The sequence below is a fragment of the Microtus ochrogaster genome, chromosome 18 (genome assembly GCF_000317375.1).
Source record: "Microtus ochrogaster isolate Prairie Vole_2 chromosome 18, MicOch1.0, whole genome shotgun sequence".
Lineage (NCBI taxonomy): Eukaryota > Metazoa > Chordata > Mammalia > Rodentia > Cricetidae > Microtus > Microtus ochrogaster.
This window is the reverse complement of record NC_022020.1, coordinates 11,877,629-11,899,891: the sequence shown is the minus strand read 5'-3', so window position 1 is coordinate 11,899,891 and position 22,263 is coordinate 11,877,629. Positions and strand designations below refer to the sequence as shown.

General features: G+C 44.6%; 1 protein-coding gene across 2 annotated transcripts in view; it reads left to right on the top strand.

Annotated features, from left to right (window-relative positions):
• Window positions 1-22,263, top strand: part of Garem1 (GRB2 associated regulator of MAPK1 subtype 1) — a 173,722-nt gene that overhangs the window by 110,112 nt on the left and 41,347 nt on the right. For both annotated transcript variants that reach the window (XM_005355813.2, XM_005355814.2), the window contains exon 3: window positions 16,735-16,865. In XM_005355813.2, coding sequence (XP_005355870.1) covers window positions 16,735-16,865 — 131 coding nt within the window. The remainder of the gene's footprint in view (window positions 1-16,734; window positions 16,866-22,263) is intronic.

The following is a 22,263-nucleotide window of genomic DNA, read 5'->3' as shown; positions in this document are numbered from 1 at the left end:
CCTGCTCTCCCAGCCCCCAACCTGCACTTGCTCTCCCAGGCCCCCCCCATGGCTGTGTTAGAGCTCTATGCTTCTCTATTTTTTCCTGTAAGGTGAGAAGTCTTGGTAAATAAATAAAAAAAACTTGACAGCAGATTTTATTTTCACAGAAATAGTAATTTTGACATCTGCAGGTGTAATGTATCTCAAAGCTGTTTCCGACTCTAAATATATCTCTAAACCTCCTCTGGCCCAGCAAACCCACCTGGGGAGTGTGACCCTCTTGGGCTGTGACTAAGCCTTCTATCAGCCCTTGCCTACAGACTTTTCTGATAAGGAGGTGGCTAATTTGGGTTGGAATTGAAACCTTTGGCTTAGTTATACTTGTTGAGGGTCTTTGGTTCTACCCCCATCTCTCTAGACACCAGCTTCTTTCTACCTGGGATTTCACAGGGGTCTTTCTTGCTCTGCCCAGTGTGGCTTTCTGCATCTCAAATGAGCCCTGTCCTGACCCATCCTCTGGCACTCCCTGGGTGACCCTGGTGGTGATGGCTTTCTCAGTTCAGTAGGACCCAAGTGGCTTTTGCTGTTCCCTCTACAGATCCTGCCTGAGTGTACCCAGTCATAGCTGCCCGCATCATGTTATTTACACCAGAGATGAGATCCAAGGTAGTTTCCAAGGCTCAGGAGAAAGAATAGCATCAAAACACAAATGTCAGTGTTAACCTAGGAAGTAAATTTTCTCCCCACCCTCCTCTTCTGTAATTGTCATTGTCAGCGCAGTCCATGCACTGGGCCATATTAACCTCTCTACGTTCCTCACCGTGGTGGCATTTCCAGGAAAGAAAGAGCTCAGGTAGACTTCTGAACTACACCTGAACACTAGGGACTCACAATAAAACCTCTTGGTAAAGGCTTTATATTTAGAGCCTATCTGAGGTGGAATCATATGAAGACCATGACTCCCTATTTTCAGAGGAAAGTCTGAGAGCTTTTAACTTCGTTCTTTGGTTTGGTTATTGGATTTGGGGCCCAGAATCTATTGTCTTCTTATTTTGGTATTTGTCACTGTCCTGGATTTTCTAGTTGTACAGATCTGTATTTATTTATTATCAGGAAATGGATAATTTTTGCAAAAACTCTTTATGCAATATAATTTGATTAGTTCTACTTTGTCATTAATCAATAAAATAAGTTGTTGGTACAAACAAGGGGTGGAAAAAAAGACCTGAGATAATAGACCCCATCTGAAGGGACTCTCTACTGAGCACTGTACTGTACCCCACTATAGGTTTACTCTATGTGACCCTCACAGAATCCTTGCAGATGGTGTTTTAATTCAAGTTTCTGTTGCTGTGATGAATGTCATGACCAAAAGCAACTTGGGGAGAAAGGTTTATCTAGCTTGCACTTCCTTAATCGTAATTTATCAAGGGAAGATGGAAGCCAAGGCTGGAACCTGAAGGAGGAATTGATGCAGATGCCCATAGGAGCGCTGTTTGCTGACTTGCTCCTCCTGGCTTCCTCAGCCTGCTCTCTTATAGAACTCAGGACCACCGGCCCAAGGATGCTCCCACCCATGATGGGCTGAGCTCTCCACCCTCAATCATTAACTAAGAAAATATCCTCCAGGTTTGCCTACAGCCCAGTCTTACGGAGGCATTTTCAACAGAGGTCCCCTCCTCTCAGATGACTCCAGGTTGTGTCAAACTGACATAAAACTAGCCACCATGGCTGGCAACAGGAGGGCCTGGGACCCATGCAGCACCTCTCGCTCCCTCCCTCTGTAGACATCTAAAAGACTAAAGGGTGAATGGCCATAATCTAGATTGCACGGTGGGCCGACTCCCTTGGAGAGTTTGTGCTTGGGATCTTGAGTCTCCTCTTTTCAGACTGGTAAGACTTACTTCCATTTGGCATCTATCTTTGGCTCTGCCTAGAGGAGTGAGAATTTTAAGGCCCAGCATAGTCTTTGCCCTAGGTTTTCAAAGGGTGAGAGAAGTGAGAGAAGGCTCCAGGAGGACTTTGTCACACTTGGGCCACCTTGGCTCTGAAGCCTTGCACGGTGGCATTCCTTAGTAAACATTAGTGGTGCATGGTTCACTGGGTAATGCTAGAGATGCAGCCCTGTCCAGCTCCCATGTACATCCTGGAGAAAAGCTTTGGACCACGGCCTTTACGCTTCTGTGGCCATGACAACTATAATAGGCTTTCTGAAGGCATGATAAGCAGATGGCTTCATCATAAGGGACAGTCAGATGTGCTGTCTGCCCAGCTTTCTTCGTGAGGGATTGCAAGCACAGAGTGGCAGCTAGGAGATGTGCATGTCAAATTGACAGGACTGCTGGGGCAACAGTCTGCAGCAGTTTGGTAAATGTAGTCCAGGCCCTCCTTCAGTGGCCCTGTCATCAGGCCCTATGGACAAACTGTCCCTGCTGTTTGTCCTTCCCACTCATGGGGTTCTGTTTATTCTCATCTCTCCTCCTCCTCTTCCTCCTCCTCCTCTTCCTCCTCCTCCTCTTCCTCCTCCTTTTCTGTATGTTTCCATTCTGTTATTTCATCATCTTGGCTTTAAGTCATCTAAAGAAAAAACCTTCCCTAAAATTGACCCTCCACCTTCTCTTTTTCTGCAAAGCTGAGTACCTCCAGTCTCTCCTGAATTTCTCAGTCTCTTCTCTCCTCCATCGATGCCATTGTGTTTGGCCTCCTCTCACTGCATCAAGGGTTCTTTCGTATGTGTGAGGGGGTGAGACAGGTTTTCTCTGTATAACAGTCTTGGCTGTCCTGGAACTCTCTTTGTAGACCAGGCTAGCCTTAAACTCTCTGATATCAGACTGACTTGTGGCAGGGGTTCTTAAGAATGAACTGGGTGTTTAGTGCCAGCATCACTTTGTTGGAATGCTGAGTGTCTTCTGTCACCCCCACACCTGAATCAAATTTGGGTGGTTGATGGAGCCTCAGAAGTCCATTTTAATGAGATATCCAAGGATTTGACTACGGCAAGTTTAAAATACTGCTTTAGAATTTACCCATTATTTTTGTTACTTGATATAGGTTGTTCCATGGTGAGTCCATCCATACACTATGGTTTGGGCCACATTTGTGAGTTTTTATTGTTACATCAAACAGTTGAATGAACATTTGGACCAACTGTTGAAAGTCATTTCAATTTTTATCTTTGTCTCTAAGACTAATAGTTTTATCTTGAACATTATATAAAGAAAAATGTTAGGTTCTTCACAACCCCTGAACCAGCTAAGCACAGAAGAAAGGGGCGGGACACCAGGCCACCCTGCATGGGCTCCCAAGGGGCTTTTGAAGAAGAGGGAGGAGCAGAGTTTTGTGTGCTGGAGTGTTTGCTTAGGCCATGATGTCCAGGCATAATCCTTTCAGAAGCTGACCCTGGGACCTGTGTGGAGCTTTGAAGGGAACCCTTGCAACAGGCAATCGAGCTGATTCCTAAAAGAGCATGTTGATTTACTCTTGCACCCAGTGTTCGACCTTGAGACGCTGTGGCAATGTTCCCTCTGCCCTCTACCCTTTCTCCTTCTGTAGCAAATAGTAATTTTGGAAACCAGCCTTAATTTTTCTTCAACTAATAAAAGCATGGGGGAGACTTTATTTTAATGCCGTTTTATTGTGATTGCTCACTCCCTTCTCACCCATCCATGTGCAGTCATTTAAACGTGCTTATTATGCCTGGTTTCTTTAGAAGTGCTTTTGTAAAGGCTCCATGATTTCTGTGCACACATTTTTAGGTGGGTGATACATGTGTGTGCACATGTTTGTGAGTACACACTCAAAGGCCAAAGGAGGACTTTGGGCATCTTCCCCATCACCCTCTCCCTTGTTCCCTTGACACAGGATCTCTCAGTAAACCTGGAGGTACAGTTGGTCAGATAGGCTACCTGGCCAGCAGACTCCACTAGTCCTCCTGCCTATAGGCACCCCCACCCCCTGCGCCCACTGCTGTGAGGTAAGGATCTGACAATTACATCAAACCTTCTTCGTGACACTAGGATCCAAATTCAGGCCCTCGTCATGTACTCCAATCCCCTGAGCAGTCTCCCCAGCCCACAAGTATCTTTAATTTATGTAAATTGAGTAGTGATATAAATCTCATCTCTTTTCTCTTTTCATCTGGCAAGATCCAGCCTTGCTTCAAATCCCATTTTTGTAGTGTGTTTGTACCCCGCTGTCAACCAAAGGTTATCAAAATGGTGCTACAATGAATGTCCCCATAGGCTCTGCCATTATGTCCCTGTGTGTCCTTATATTTGGCACTTATTCGTCAGAGTAGAATTTCTGGAAGTTGGAAATACGGAGTGTTAGCCTGACTAAATGGTGCCAGGTCATTCTGTGGAGCTGCTGACCCCCTCTATTCCGTCCACTTTTCAATAAGATTCCTTACCTGCAGATTGGGGACGTAGCTCAGTTGGTAGCCCTTGCCTAGCATGTGTGATTTGATCCTCTGCACTGCGTAAAACCAGACATGATGTATCATACCTGTCTGCTCAGTACTCAGGAGGTGGGGGGATCTGAAGTCTCAGCTCATCCAAAGCAAAATGGCAAGTCTCAGGCTAGCGGGGCTGCATAAGAGAATCCTTACCTCCATGAGGAAATGCAACTGTGTGGTCCTACTAGGTGTGAAGGGTTGCTCTTCGTTTGTATTTGTTGCACTTCTCAGCTTTGCTTCACATGCCTGTCAGTCATTTGTGCAGCATCCTTAAGTAAATGCCTGTTGGTGCTCCTCGCACAGTGTGGTACTGGTGGTGGTATCTTCAGGATGACTTTCCCAGCATTCATCTTAGCTCCATTTCAGGCTTCCTAAGTTTCATCTTTTCTACCACCTGCCCATCAACTTTTCCCACAGTATAGTTCTGCAAACAAAAACACTTAATTTTGATAAAAATGATTGTTTTGACTGACTTTACATTTGCTTTGGAAGTCCAATTTGGTTTTTCTCTGTAGAATGAGCCAGCTTTGCCAATACCAAAGACTGGTCTTTTCTAGTTGGTAGTGGCAACATTTCTTAATCATATATTAATTAGTTATTTTTCATCTTCCTTAACTGTAAATTCATTTATTTCACAAAAATATTCCTGAACACGAAAATGACCGGAAGTCAAGCAAAATAAAACTATGTCCCAGTGTTTAGTAAGAACGACACTTAAAAAATAAAAAAGGAATTATGTGTGTACGCGTGCATCATGAGTAGAGGTGTCCCAGAGGCCAGGAAGAGGGCACTGGAGTGACAGATGGTTGCTAACTGTCCAGTGTGGACACTGAGCATCCTACCACATCTTCTGTAAGAACAGCAAGTGCTCTTAGCTACTGAGCCGTCTCTCCAGATCCCTTTCGATTGTCTTAATCAATACTGGTTTTCTTGATTATGAACTGTCATCACCATGGATGACATAACTTTTTATGAATAAACTTTTTTTTTATGAATAAACTTTTTATATACATTCTTTACTCCTCTGAATGCACCACCATATAAATGATGAACATGTGTGAGGACCAAGTCCATCTACCCGATGGCCATCTGCCTGTGTAATTCACAGATAATTTCCATTTGTAATCAGTTATGAAGCTTTAAGACCATAGTAATCACCATCAAAACAACAAACACTTCGGTTTTGTGATTGTTGCTTTGAGTTGTCCCCACAGAGGGCAGCTTTACACATACAGTGTGTCACCTTTGAGTTCTCCCCACGGAGGGTAGCTGATGCACATTGTCACTGTGGATTGATTATTGGCATCTCCTATGATTCAGAGTAAACAGAACCGTACTTTATGTATTAATTTGCACTTGTCTCTTCAATATAGTTTTTTAAATATTATTAATTCTAAAGGCAGCCTTCTGAAATATCCCAGACACTTTAAATATTTTTGATTTTTCCTTTTAAAATAATAAAATTTTAAAATCTCAAAATGGTCCCTTTTGATGATATCAGAAATTACAGTGATCAACTAGGTCATTATTAATTTTTTAAAGATTTTCCCGATGATTTCTGTTTGTTAAAAGTTTGACCTTACATTGGAAACAAGATGTTGCTTTTTCTCCTCAGATGTGGTGATGCTAACCTACAGTCCTAGCACTTGGGAGGCTGTGGCAGGTGTATCTTACATTCCAAGGCCAGCCTGGACCACACAGTGAATCGGGAGGGGCGGGCCTGAACGAATAATGGTAGTGTTGCTTAGACTTCATCTGTTCCCTGACAGATTCAGCCCTCTCTAAAAGCGCTTTTTCTCCTGAGCTGTGTTGATCCCATCAGACATCTTGCCAGCAGCCCTGTTTACATAACTGCCCTCCTCAGATGGAGTGTTTTACAGAGGCCTGTCCTCCACACCAAGTCCAGCCTGTTTAACATGGAACAGGGTCAGAACCTGAAAGCACCAGAGAATGCCCAGTAAGCTAATTCTTTGCAGAACAAAGAAGGAGGCATTTGGAGGAAAATGAAGTATTGGAACAAGAGCAGGGCCATTTCATCAGCAGAAACTGAAGCAAGCAGGAGAGGGCGTCTTCTCTGGCGGGGGTGGGGAGCGGGAGGGGAAACCACTTGCTGCTTTGCAATAGAGGAACAATGTATGCATCTGCTGCTCAGCAGGGTTAACGAAGCACTTGCAGGAGAATGGAGCTGTAAGCAGCAGAGCAGCCCCTGGACTGTTCAGGTCTCCATTTCTTACTGAAAACAGAAGGACTGGCAAGGTTGAAGAGGCTTGCCATAATGTAGGGCCTTTTCGTCTGAGTGGTTGGAAGGGTTTTTCCACAGCTAGGATTGAGTCTTAATAAGGATAGGACTCTAGTCCATAGTCATTGTGGTCACAAATATATTTTAAGTGTGTGACATTTGGATTGGAATTGCTCTTCTCCAGGTGAGCAGAGGGTTTGGTTGGCAACTAGTCATCAAAACAGATTACACTCGGCATGGTGCGTGCTGATCCCTGTCTTTCTCAGAACCTATCTCCAACAAGGTGGTGGGAAACCACTCTAAGTACTTCGAGTTTGTTTCTCTGCCCTCCCCACTTGCCATCTAACCTCCAAATGTCACCGCTTTATCTAAGTCAAATTCACAGAACCTTTTGGTGTCTTGTACCCTGCAGGAACTCTCCCAGATCGATCACTGTCAAGAGCTAAGAAAGCTTGTGTCCTAGGAAAGGTTAGGATAGCAGCATGGTTACTCCCCTTCCCATCGATAACACATCTTCTTCCCACGCTTTGACCCAGCACTGATGAGTGCGTCCACTGAGCTCTTACCTTCTGTCGCGTGCCGAGCTCCGTCTGTGTATCTAGTCAAACTCTTAAGTCTAATGTCAGTATGTCTGACCTGTATTACGGAACCAGGGAGTGGATGTGTCTAGAAAGTTAGGACTTAAACAGAATCTCCCTGTGAGAGACGAGACTTGGACTACAGAAGCCCACACACTTAACTGCTGTGCCGAGCTGGAGACACAGTGATAGTCCAGAAGCTGAGCCTGCGCTGAGCCAAGAGAACAGAACACGCCTGCCTGACAGTGCCCTCGCTTGGCTCTGACCTGGCCACTGAAGCACTTAGAGGCCCTGCCTTGCTGTGTGTGTGTGTTTTTTTTTTTTAACAGAGCAGTTTGGGGAGATTTCCCATAGTCCCCTACCCCGACGTATACATTCTCACCCTCCCCTATTATCAGCGTCTCACAGTAGAGAGAGTATTTGTCAGAGTTGACAGACCTACCTTGGCACATCATTACCCAAAATCCATTGTTTACTTTAGGGTTTCTCTTGGTGGTGGACACCTGTGCGCTTGGACAGATCGTAATGACCTGAAGCCACCGTTCTGTCATGCAGAGTGCTTCCATTGCCTGGCCTCTGTAGTCCCTTCCCCACCCTGGAGCCACAGGTCATTATACTGTGCGCACAGTGTGGCCTTTCAGAATGTCATGTGTTTGGAATTGTATGCTGCATAGCTTTTCAGATTGGTATCTTTCACACAGTAGTACAGATTTAACTTTCCTCCATGTCTTTTTAGAGTTAGTATGCTTCACTGTTTCTGCCTTAAAAATTTGGTAGAAATGTATCTACCAGATTTCCAGAGGCACCACATAGGGCCTGTGTGTAAAATGTTTTCATTTTGCTGTTGCTATATTTGCGTAGACAGAGCCCGTGCGGCGATTGCTGTGCACTGTGGTTCTGGGACACATCGCGTTTCTGTGCACGGAGGTTCTTAATCACTCTAGCTTGGGCGCAGAATTTAAGAACTAAATCTTCTATAATCGAGGCATTTCCCCCTAACGGGAACCACAGTGTGAGCAGCCGCTGTCTGGCTGCCTGTCCTCTGTAGTCCCACCGGTGTGTGGGAGTTTGCTCTTGAGCTGTGGAAGAGAGCGAGCAGGAAGCCAGGAGTGGGGTCATGTTTCAAGAGAGGGAAAGTGGTGGGATCCTGCAGTCCTGTGTGTTCCTCACCACCCTTGCTCTCTGGCCACAACTCTGGCTTTCTGCTTCCCCTGTAGATGCTTTCCTAAGGCGTGGAGGGGAAGCACGTACCACCCAGACTCCTCGACTTCCACGTAGACTCCACACTCCCGCTCCCAGTTTTCTGGGTGGAAAGTGTGCATATGTGCATTCTGATTTTTTCTTGTCTGTCTTTCTCACTTAATCTGTTCTCTCTCCTAATTTTCTGCTTACCTTTGTTTGTCCCTTCACTTTCATACAATCCAACTTCAAATTAAATAAATTAAGTTTTATTTTGGGTACTCGTTCTTTATGTAGATAATAGGTCATTTCATTATATTTCTGTTTCTTAAGAACCTACCTCAAATAAAATTGACTTTTATATATTGGAGCCTACTTTTTTAATGTATGTTCTTGCTCTTTAGTAGAAGCAGCTGCTCCATACAGGCTGCACTAGCAACCATGCCAGATATTATAAACGGAAGGCGGGGGGGGGGGGCTGGGTTCTACTTTCCCAGAACAGGGTCAGTTCCAGGCACTCCGTGAGCTGTCCATGTTTAGCTGCCCTACAGCATGCTTAAATGAAATATGGCCTTATCATTTACTCAATTTCAGGTCACTTTGGGGATTAAATGAGACGATTCGAGTAGGCTTTCAAATTTTATCAAAAACGAATTCATTGACTAAATTAATGACCACTCTTGCTACTGGCTTCCTCTCTGTTCTTCCAGTGGGAGGTGAGCTGGAATGAGCAGGCCACTCCATTCCCAGGAGCTGCGGGTGCTTTGAGAGCATCATGGCAGCAGCCGATTTGGGTCAGAACACAGCCCCAATCCCGGATTGACTCCTGACCCACGCAGACCAAAGCAAACACTTTAATCTCTGCAGGCTCCAGTTCCCTTGCCAGCTCAGTTTCTAATCGTCCCACCCATCCCTGGACTGTTGAAGGGGACACTGGGTGGGAAACCAGACTGACTATAAATTAACATCCTTAGATGGCTCTCATCCAGAGGTGGGGCCTCCCCAGGCTGATGGGGCACTGAACAAGCTGCTCATGTGGTGTGTGATTCTCTAGCTCTTTCTCTGTGTTGGCACTGGGCACACTTCAGCCTTCAGAGCAGAGCAGGTCATGGAAGGCCCTTAGAGATTGGAGAGCTATTGTGGTACAGTGTTATTCATTGTACGCATGATTAAGGGATGCTCTGGTCCTCGAGAGAGGTGGATTTAGCTTCGAGTGTAGTGGTAACAGATGGGGAAGGATGGGAATGGGATTTCAATTTGAATAGAATGATGTAGAAAGCAGAATAGACACAATGGGTGCTGAGGACAAAAAGATTCCTAGAAAAGAATATGGGAGAGTTAGAGGAAGCCTGAATTCAGCGGAGGAGGGATAACGACAGGATTGAGACTCCTATTACGGAGGGTTAGCAGCCACGCTCAATTCTGAGATCATATTAGGGCCATCCTTTCAGTGGAACACTCGCCCCAGAAATTTTCTAGTAAATCTAAAGACACAAATGACAAATTAGATACCTTGAAAAATAAAATTTTCCCTTTTTGCAAAAAAAAAATAAAATAAAATAAATAGGGAAGCTTTTTTTCAGAGTATAGACTAACGTGACTGTTTGAAACATCTACCCAGAATTATGCAGTAATTATACAGTTTTATTTTTTTTAATTATACAGTTTTATATCCAGGTAGACTTAGGTTCATCCAAAGATGGTGTGTCAGAGTAGAAGGTGATAGTCCAGCTTGTTTGTATAAGCCCTGTGGACGCATAAGTAGAAATATCCACATATTACTTGCAATAGCCCACTTTTGTATATTGTGCTTTTTTGTGGGGTAATTGTTTTTTGACTGATGGTTTCTTTCTGTGTTGTTTTAATTCCTGTTCTTGATAATGATGAGGGCCTTTGTATTGGGATCCATTCCTTCTCTTTGATTGTAAGGGACTTCGTTCTTTTCACCCCAGACTGTGGCTTTAGAAACTAACACAAACTGATACAGAGAATCAGATGAAGATAGGAAATGCCACCTTGTAGCATTTCAAGCCTGTTCTTATTTTATGTGTGTGTGTGTAGTGCATACATTTGTACATCTCTGTGCATGTGTGTACCAGTACATGAACACGCATGCACTTGCGGCAGTCAGAGGTCAGAATTGAGTGTCTTCTTCAATCACTTCTCTACCGTATTTTTAAGACAAGGTCTCACAGTATCCCTGGAACTCTCTGGTTCGCCTGTGGTTGGCCAGTGAGCCCAGACACTCCTGCTTCGCCTTCCACAGCTGGGACATCATGGGCACACACCACTACACTGCCCATTTGTATAGGCTCTGGGGTGCAGAGCAGGTCCTCGTGCTTCTGCACCAAGCGCTTCATAGCCAGAGCCGTCTCCCTAGCCCAGTTCTTATTTTTAAAATTATGTTTAAGATTGGTACAAATTTCAAAGTTGGTAATAAGAAAATGAATTTTTAAATCCCCAAGATATAAAATAGGAATTAGTGAAAAATAATTGTGTCATCTTTTATAATAAAAATATAATTCAAATCCCAGTGAGAGACTTGATTGACAATGATTTTTAAAGGTTTTTCCAGTAAACCATTAGGCAAAACATGAGGTTGGGGGAAGTGTGAGTGGGCACAAATTTGTACTTTGTTTGGCAGAGTAAAGAATTAAAATGTACTTGCCCTTTGGCCCAGCAAATTCTCATTTAGGCATTTTCCACCAGTGTCCTGGGATTAAATACTCAGAACCTTCAGTACAAGAACACTAGCTGACTTCACTGTGGCTCCAAAAGACTGGAATAAGTCTGGACGCCCACCCGGAGGAAGCTGTTTAAATGGGTGATGCCGTGTGTGGATTCTGTGCCGCTCTGACAAAGAACAAGATGGTTTGCACGCCGCGATAAGCTGTCCACACAGAATGCTGCTTGTTGTTCGGCATTAGGCAAATAGCTAGGCTGTGTCAGACACTCTTGGACTTGGGGAAGGATGTGAGTAAATGAACTCCCAGCGCTTGTGGAAGTAGACGCATGCGTGCAAGAGGGTTAGTTGCTGCTGCTGTGTGTATCTTATCCCGGGCAGTCCTTTTACTCCAGTCCTAGAGAGGCCTTAACCTGCTGTATATGCAGATAAAAAACAAGAATACTTTGCTAGGGAGAGCTTGATCATCAGCACAGCCTTTTTTATTTACTGGGAGGTGGCATTTGGTTTGTTGTTTCATTCATTGGGAATGGCTCACTTCTTTCTTCACCTGTGGAAATGGTCCAGCGGTTCAAAGGTTCAGATATTTGAGCTATTTAAAAGACATCGCTGAGTCAGCTGTAACTGTACACGTCTGAATCTCAGTATCAGGAAGGCAGGGGCAGGAGGTCCAGGAGACAAAGGTCATCTTCTAGAATGCAAATTGGTGACCAGTCTAGGATGCATGAGATCTTGTCTTAAAAATTAATCAGTTAATTAATTAACCAACCGAAAAGCATTTCTGCACTGTGGTCTCAAGCCTGTCCACCTTAACGCTGGCAGTCTGTCTCTGAAAGAGGCGAGAGGAGAAGAGTTAGAACTATCCACTCTTTCAAAGCACCTGCTTCTTTCTGCCAGTATGGCGGTCTCACGAAGAACACAGCATCTCGACATTCAGGGCTCTCTTTGCTTAGCCTTGGCTCAGGCTAGCCTTTGGCTGTGCTTGTATTATAGCCCATTCCTGGCACTCCTCCATTCTTCTCTGTTTTATCCTCCTGGGGTGGTCTCTGCTGTTTCTGCTGTTCCCACAGTGGGCGTGGAGGACATCAGTAGGATGCTGTTCAGGTGAGTTATGTCCCATGAGGGACACTGCAAACCTCTGCTCTAACCTCGTTCTCTCATTCACACACGTGTGCTGACAAGATGGCAAGCAGTAAGAGCATTGCTGTAAAAACAGAATATTTACCCCTGGCCATGCTCACTGCCACGGTGATGAGGACCCCTGGAGTCTGGTCCTCACTGGGCGCAGAGTGAATTCTTGCCGATGGTTGCCGCACTTAACTTCCGGCCCATAGCATGTTTGACAAACTTGTACTTTCCTCCCTCTTTCTCTCCCTGCTACAACTCAGCACTGTTGCTCCCTCTTCTTAATCAGTGAGTTTGGTTTCTCTTTTTCATGTCCAGCACAACCTTCCCCTGGAAGGAAAGAAGCGTTGTTGTAAAATAGTCCCTTGGTATTGGGAGGGTGCTATATTTTAGATGTCAAGGGAAGGGCTTGGGGCCTCTCGATTGTGCTTAATATAGTATGCATTATGAAGTTCGTCCAGCACTTCTGCCTGAGGGAGATGTAAAAAAATGACTATTTTCCAAATGACAGTCCTAGTCAACATGTTAATTATGAAATGGAGTTTTAGGAACAGCACATGGACTGAGGCGTGAGTTCTTGGCTTCTAAACATCACCTTAGAGTCATTTAAACTCTCCCCAACGAGCATGTCATTGGTGTGGGATTGGCTCCTGGGAGTTCCAGGGTACCACAGATGGGCCAGGTCTCACAATGGAGATGTTTTATGAGATCATCAAAGCGGCTGGAAGACAATGCAGCTCCCTCTGTCTCCAAGAACAGAGCTTGACAGTAACATCTCAGAACAGATGTTTCCACAGCCTCCACATGTTTTTATTTGGTGGCACAAAAGACTGTGTTATTCATGAAATGGTCTGTTAAAGAATTAGTTCCCCTGTGTGGGGGTCGTGGGAATATGTGTAATATAAATTGATTTTACTTTTGGCAGGAAACCGGCCCTTAACTCATCCAGTCTGCAAGGTTGGGCTCTAACAAAGTTCCAATTTTAAGGCCACAGAGTGACAGAGGACGTAGATCAATGACATAGCCTAGCATCTTCCCTAGAGTGTGTCAGGCTATCTAGTCCTACACCATCATATCATTTATAAAACAGTAGAAGCCAAGTAAAAACTACACAGGTCTGGCTGTCTAAAGCACGGGCAGAAGGTGGGAGCATCCTGCGGCTGGCTTTTTATGTCATCATCCCAGGACAAGTTCACCCATTTCGAGCCAAACTGCCATTCCGAGATATTGGCAGTGTAGTACACGTTACAGGCTCTCCCGAGACCTTGGTGTGACTATTCAGTGATGTAGAATTAGAGGGCTGGCCATTTGTGATGTCTTGTTTTGTGACTTACCCTGGTCTGTACTTTCTACCCTGTCCAGCAGGACAGGCGTCGGCCGACCCAAAGGCCACCTCTGACCTGTCATCTGCTGTTGTGTGGTCTAATGCTCTCTTTCAATGTAAAGTTTCTATGACTCCTTTTGCACTCTCTTGCCAGAGACCACTTAGCTAGTGAGATCTAAAACATTTACAGAAAAGTGTACCAACCCTGCCATAGAAGTCCATACATGCTATGACTCAGCCCATGAAGAAAACATGTGATTGTGACACTCAGGTGACCGAGGCAAAAGGGTCACAGGGCCAACCTAGGCTACACAGCAAGACGTGTCTCAAAAATAACATTCAAGAAGAAAAGAAGGCATGTCAGGTTTTAGTAATCTAGATTTAGAAGTCATCCGGAGACTATAAGAACTATAAATAATTGGTGTTAGATAGCCTATCACAGGAGAGTAGTTAGAATATACAGAGACAAGCATGAAAATCAGAATGTTACACTGAGATCTGAAAAGCATTCTAAAATGAAAGCAGTCTTTTTCTGATGTATAGAATGTTCAGGTGATAAAAGCTGAGTAGCATTTGGCTGCTGCTGTATTTGTTTCTTATCCCTCACCTGTGTGTGTTGGGTCTCAGAACTCCACACATGTGCACTTTTGACCTTCCTAAACAATGAGCTGACAAGCACAGGCAAGGCTCTGATGCTTAAATGCTAAGATATACTTGAGAAGATCAATCATACAAAATCATAGCACCACAGAAGAATGACTCCAGAGTGCCCGAAGAACACGGGCCATGGTGGGAGAGAAGTGGATGGGAGGAAGGTGTATGACAACCGAGAGCTAGATGTGTGGCTCGGCAGAGGAGCTCATGCCTGGCGTGCACACACACTAGATCCAGTTCCCAAAACCTTCAGGAAGGAAGAAAGGACTGAGGATAGTGTTCTACAGAGAGCACTCGCCTAGCACAGGACCTGGGATTAATTCCCAGAAACACAAACACACAAACCTTATACAAAACACAGTATCAGGTATCATGGTAACCAGGGAGGGAAGGAGGAAGAAAGAAGGAAGGAAGGAAGGAGGGAGGGAGGGAAGGAGGGAGGGAAGGAAATACTAATTGTAAGCCTTGTTATTTCATGGACAGGATATGGTCTACTCTGTCAAGATATAAAACATATATTGGATTTAAGAGATTTAGTGCAAGCACTAGGGAGATGGCTCAATTGGTGAAGTGCTTAAAGGATCTGAATTCAATCCCAGAACCCACATAAAAAGACTGGATAAAATGGGGCGTGCTTATAATCCCAGTGCTGGGAGGCAGAGACAAGGGCTTGCTGGGAGCCCGAGCCCCAGGTTACTATGAGAATTCCTGTGTTGAATAAGGTAGAGGGCACCAGAAGACACCTGAGGCTGTCTTCTGGCCTACACACACACACACACACACACACACACACACACACACACACACACACACACACACACACACACCATGAACATGTATCACAAAAGGAACAGGAAATAACTTTGATTTTATTCAGTCCATCTGCTGACTTAAACCAAATCTACTGTTAAAATTGATTTCACCTTTTCCTTTTCGCTTTTTGTTAGTGTGGCTACTAGAAAAATACACGTAACTCAGTTTGAGCAGCTGCTAGCCACTTAGTGAGTGTTTAGGATGCATACAAGTCCCACCTCAGCTTAGGAAAAGCTTCCTAAAACACTGACCACAAATTAAACTCTAATGATAGACTTGAGCAGGTGACATTTCAGACTTTCATGAAACTGTTTCTTGGTAGATAGCTTGAATCACCTTCAGCTTCCAAATCTGTAATTTCTTATTCATTTAATAAATTAATAAATTACAAAACATAAATCACAACTTCAGGTAGTTGAGAATGTTGGCAAGTACCTGAATTCTCTGTCAGATACTCTCTAGCTCGCAGGCAAGTGACTATATATATATTCTAACTCCCCCGACAACTGCTTTGGTCCCGTCACTCATCCCATAACACAGAGAGATTGTCTATCTCAGCTGGAGTGTATCAAATCTATTTCTTGGCTAGGCTGGCTCCTGAAAAGTAATATTTGAGCTTGTGTAGAGCATCCAAGGGATGTGTTTTAAGTAGGCCTCTCTCCTTTATAGCTTTTGAACTAATTCCCTCTACATCAGAGCCATTGTTCCCACTACATCTTCACTGTCTCTCTGCCTTCCCACCAAGAGCTTTGGTATCTTTCCCAACCTAAAGGTGGATGAGCAGGCGTTGGGGTCCCCCTTGCATATCTCCTGAGTCCTTCCTCCTGCCTCACTTCTCATAGGCACTGGCGGTTTCACAGCGGTGGCAGAATCTAAGACTAAGTCTCTTCCCATTTTGTGCCGTGTCCCTGACCTTGCCTTGTGCTCTCTGGCTTCCCTTTAACTCTCAGCCGGGAACCTCCAGTGTTGATTTCGTGCTGCTCAGCACACACCGCACTGTGCGTCCTCAGTGGGCACTTGACATCTTCTTTCTTTAAACCTCCATCACTCTCTTCCACCTCGCTTTCAGCTGATACCTTCTCTCCAACTCTAACTGGAAACCTTGAATCAGGAAAGGGAGCTAAGTCCAGGTCACACTGCTGCCCCTGCTGTATACAGCTGAAGGTGGGTTGCCCGTGGCTTGTCTGGGGCAACTCCTTCGTCTGGTGTCAGATGCTGTCTCTGAGCTACACCCCAGCCCTGATTTTATTCTATCCTAAATAATAACTTCAAAAGATTTGCTCTGCCATGGTACAGGGCCTCAGTTTTAGAAAGTTATATCAATAGTTATTAAAACGAAATGGCAAGAAAATGTAGTGCTGAAAACAAACCGAGCCACTGTTTATAGCAGACTATGTTTTCCCTTGGAGGTCTAAAGACAAGCAAGCATCCATCCACTATAATTTTAGAGCCCTGATAATGAACCCTGAATCTGATCAGAAAAAAAGATGAAATGTAATTTGTTCTCATTTTCACACTGATTTTTGAAAATTGTATAGATTCTAGTTTAGCCAAACCTTCAGGGGTGATCGTCCTTTTTTAACATGGTAGTGAATAGCAATCTACAACAGAGAAGAGCTGCTTGAAGGAAGAGGATGTTGTCACCACGGTGACAGCTCTCCAGCATAAACATCTTACTTCTCTTCTGCTTGTCGTGTGTTTTAGGACAATTCAAGCTGCTGGAACAAGACCGGGACGTAAAGGAGCCGGTGCAGTATTTCAACAGCGTGGAGGAGGTGGCCAAAGCATTTCCTGAACGTGTGTACGTCATGGAGGAGATCACATTCAATGTGAAGGTAGCCCTGAAGAAACAGAGACGCTGTCACATTCAAGTGTGTGATATCGGAGGTGTGCACATCTGTGCCTCCTAGAAACATTCCATCCTGTCAGTGGGTGAATGTTAGCCTCTGAAACGCTGCAGGTGGTAGAGACGACCCCACGCCTATCCACACTCTGTATTTATCACCACAGTCTTTTATTCGACCTTAAAATTGTTGATTTCAGAAGTAACATTGCTGTATCTATTCTTCTCATGCCTGAGACAAATATCAACAAAAAGCAATTTAAAGAAAGATGATTTTTTTTTTGGCTCACAGCTTTGAGGGGACAGTCCCATCAGTAAGGGGACACCGTGGCAGCAGGAAGGAGTTCAAGGCCCTGGCCTCACTACATCACAGTCAGGATGCAGAGCCAAGAGTTCCCATGCTCAGCTCGCTTTCTTCTTTTCCTGCAGTCTGAGATTCCAGCCCATGGATTAGCCAGTTAATCCGACCTAGAAACTCCCTCACAGACAAGCATGGAGTCATGTGTCCTGTCGTGTTCATAGTCAATACTGAGCATCACAATTCCTAAGCAAATAAAAGATGCTTTTATCTTGAACTTCATCCTCCCATCTCCAACAGCTGTTTCACCAGGGCCTCTGCTAAGTTGAGTTTTCCACTCTTAGAAGCAAAAGGCCTATGATGAACCAAATATCATCATTTCGTTTTTTAAAAAAGAAATCAAGGAGGGACGAGAGAGCTCACAGGCACATGCCCAGTGCCAGCACTGAGGTCAGCACACATCCCCTCCATTCTCTGTGGACTGTCTCGGTGTACAGAGACTCTGAGACAGCCCAGTGCTGCCTGTTGTTCTTGAAGGGACGGTGCACTTCCATATATGGGCAAGCTCCTCTGACCAGACTGGCCAGGGGAGCAGGGCCCTCGCATGGGTTCCAACTGTACTGTTCACACGCCTGCTTCATTTTGTCATCGACACCCACAGTCACCCTCAAACACCTTCAGGTGTCTATGTTGAAAGGATTTCCTGTTTACCCTCTTTTACATAGGAAGTCAACTAAATCGGATTCTATGAGCAGGTCAAATGTTAGGAGTCAGCGTACCTGTTTCTTAGAACAACAGGCTACATGAGGCCCAAGACGGCATCTGTGCCTCTGGGTTAGTCACCCCGCCTACACTCCTCAGGAAACACAGGACCAGGTGGTTCCCAAACATGTGCCCATGACGATGGCAAAGGCACGCCATTCTTCCCCACTTCTGAAGGACAGTCACTATGGTCTGCTTTCTATAGTTTTATTATTCGAGTTAGGGAGATTTTATGCTGTGTAAAATCTTCTACTGAATGTTTTACTTATATGTAAAGGTCTGGTTTTTCCTCCAGTGTCCCGATGTATCAGTAGAGCAAACCTTCATTTCCACGTGCATAAGAGCATATTCTTTGTTTTTAAACTTACTAAGTTCCATTAATTCATAAAATATTGAATCTAGGTTTTTAAAGTCAAAACCTTCCCCTTAAAACTTTTATTTAAAATTAGCTAAATGAAAAAAATAAAAGTCAAGCTAATACTTTTAAATTCTTTTCTAAAATTAATTTATCTCCTAACTGGTGACAAGTCAGGCATAAAATCTTTTATGGATTTTAAGATTAACATTCTATTTTTGGTTACATATTGCTCATGTAAAATTTTCTGAGACATGGTCTCATTGTGTAGCCCTAATTAGTCTAGAACTCACTATGTAGTTCAAGCTAGCCTTGAACTCACAGAGATCCTCCTGCCTGGGATTTAATGCATATACCACCATACCCTGCCTCATGTACAATACAGGCTGGGGAGATGGCTAAGTCAGTAATATGCTTGCTCTGTAGGCAGAATCTGAGTTTGATCCCCAGCATCCATATAAAAGCTTAACCTGGCCATGCATGCCCGTAATTCCAGTGCTGGAGAGGCAGGCAGTAGGATTTCTGCATTCACTGGCCAGCCTACTTAGTCACTGGGTAACTTCCATGTTCAGTGAGAGATCCTGGCTTAAACAAGGTAGAGAGTGATAGAGAAAGATAGTCAATGTGGACCTCTTACACACACATACACACACACATACACACACACACACACACACTCATATAAGTAAACATAAACACACACAACACAACAAAAAGATAGGTATGTGTAATAGAGATGCCACTTACAAGTTTGAGAGCACAGATTAGTTTAGGAAATGTGAGGTCAGAATACCCAGAGCCAAGTGGGTTTTGAATGAGTTCCAAGCTGTGCAGACATCGGTATTTGATAACTTACAGAGTTGTTTAGTACTTACAGAGTTTCAAGAGCCATCAGTCAAGTTTGCATTCATCTGTTCAAAGAACCATTGGTAGAAAAATTTGGGGAAATTTGTGTAATGAAGTACAGAACTCCGTGTGCTTAGTGAATGTGTACCCGGGCAGGTGAATGAACTGGGCCACTTGCAGGAATGTTGGGTGCTGCTGGCACTGAAGTCCAGCGCTGGGAAGCGTGACCTCTAACAACAGTTTACAAGATATTGGTGTTGGGTACAGACGTGGGCGGGACAGAATGCCATGTTTGGTCATTGAATCCCCTGGAGAAAGAACAAAATGAAAAATAGCACTATATAGGCTCAGGTGGAAACTGTTTCCCAAGAGGCAGAATTTGGGGGCAGGGTTGTTTTTCAATGAATTTAAACCTACATAGAGAAAATGTCACCCTTTATTTTCCAATTCAGAAGTGGCATAGGTAGTAGGAAGATGGCTCAGTGGCTAAAGCACTTGCCAGAGTTCAGATCACTAGAACCTCCATAAATGCCAGGAGGGCTTAGTGACCCACCTGTGGTTCTAGCCTCAGAAGGCAGAGGCAGTTGATCCCTGGCAAGCTGATTGTCAAGACTGGTCATATCAGTGAGCTCTGTGTTTGACTGAGAGTTCCTGGCTCAGTGAACAGGTAGAAGGATGGTCATGGATGATTCTTAACATCAAACTCAGGCCTCCACATGCACATATGCATTCATGTGTGTGCTTGCATTCACATACATGAAATAGAAAAGGAATGGGATAAACTAGGCCAATAAGATACACTATCGAAATTTTTTGTAGTTATGAATTCATGAGCTGTCTTTATAATTGTCCAAAGACATATATATTTACATACATAAATAAATATGCATTTTATAGAGTCCAAAGTGGAAATTAATTGTAATAATTTGAAGTAATAACAAATATATTGACATAATAGCAACTCAGGGTTGAAAATATATCTCAGTAGTAGAGTCTTGCCTAGCATGTGTTAGACCCTAAATTTACTCCTCAACACTACAAAAATAATAAATCATAAGGACAGCAACCTTAGTTCTGTCTTCTGTCTAAGACGATAGTAAAATTTTAATTAAGTACAGTGGATAGTATCATATCTATCTACACTTACTTAGAAATGAAGTGTCCGTTTCATATATGCTCGATACTGGGTTTCAGATGCAGCCCTGGTCTCGAGCTCACAGCACTCCTCCTCCCCGGCTGCCTGGTACTGGCACCACAGGTGTGCTGCCACACTCACCAAGCCGCTCTCCTAGCCTAACATTAACAAGGAAAACTTGTCTTTAAAAGGTATCTTGGTACATTTCAAATCATTGACCTGATTGCCCCATCACTCGTGAACTGCACAAAATGAGTTCCTATGCAGTATTTAACTGGTTAACTGGCAAATGTATTTTGAACTCCTACTGTCTGTCCAGGACTGTTCTCAGTGAGTATGCAGGTGCCCGTCTTCAGGGACACAGCCTAGTAGGAGAGGAAGACAATAAATAAACAAATGTTTATCCTAACTCCAAGAGGAAATGTGGTATATAACTGCTCCACGGATTTCAAACTTGGAGAAAGGTTGAAGTTGGGGTGTACATGTATAGCCCCTCACCTTTAGAGAATATTTGAAACCCTGAGTCTAGTTTCACTGAGCTGCAATAACTGCTCTCATTGGCAGGCGATTTTGTCCCTGGGCACATTGGCAGTGTCTCTAGGTAACTTTGTCATGATCATGGGATGGAGGAGGTTCCTGGTCCCCAGTCAGTGTGTGGGGCCGGGGTGCTCCTGAGTGCAAAGCAATGAAGAGCTGTCCATTCCAAAACAGCTAAGAAAACACAACCCAGAGAGCAGAGGGCAGAGGGCTCAGGCCTGGGGCCTGAAGCACCGCAGCATCCAGAGAGTAAGGTTAGGAGAAAGAACTGAGCTCCAAATGAGGTCAGTGCCAGAAGGGGACTTGCAGTGTCCTCAAAGCCCAGTTTCCAGGACAAATGACAACCGAACCATACAAAACCTGACGTGGTTGTTCATGCCTATCAACCCAGCTCAGGAGAGGTGGAGGCAGGATAATCAGAAGTTTGAGATTAAGCTCAGTTGCGTAGTAGTTCAAGGTCAGCCTAGGCTACTTGAGACCCCTTCCTGAAAACAAAAGAACCAAAGTATTCCATGTTTTTAGAACAGCGTTCCCTCCCTCATCCTTCAGTTTTTGGTTTCCATGATGAAAATTTTATTATTATTTGTAGTATATATGTGCGCACGTACCCAAGGAGACCAGAAATGGGAGTCTAACCCTCGGGAGCCAGAGTTACAAGAGGTCTTAAGCTGATAGTGCTGGGTTCTGAGAACCAAGTCCAGGTCCTCTGGAAAGCACCAAGGGCTCTGAATGGCCAAGCCATCCATCTCTCTAGCCTCTCCGCTGTCTTTCAAAACAGCCACACCGGCTGCTAGACAGATGGCTCAGCACTAAGAGTGCTTACTGCTTCTGAGGAGGACCCAAGTTCAGTTCTAATCAACCACACTGGCAGCTCAGAGCTCCTGAACTCTAGCTCCAACATCAAGCATCCTCCTGGCCTCTGTGGACTTCTGCCTTTACACACACACACACACACACACACACACACACTGGCCTCTCTGGGCTTCGGCCTTCACACAGACACACAAACACACACACTGGCCTCTGTGGGCTTCTGCCTTCACACACACACACAGATACACACACGGGCCTCTGTGGGCTTCTGCCTTCACACACATACACACACACACACACACACACACAGATACGCACACACACAGGCCTCTGTGGGCTTCTGCCTTCACACACACACACACAGGCCTCTGTGGGCTTCTGCCTTCACACACACACACACAGGCCTCTGTGGGCTTCCGCCTTCACACACACACACACACAGACACACAGGCCTCTGTGGGCTTCCGCCTTCACGCACACACACACACAGAGGCCTCTGTGGGCTTCTGCCTTCACACACACACACACACACACACAGAGATACATACACACAGGCCTCTGTGGGCTTCTGCCTTCCCACACACACATACACACACACACACACACACACACACACACACACACACTGGTCTCTGTGGACTTCT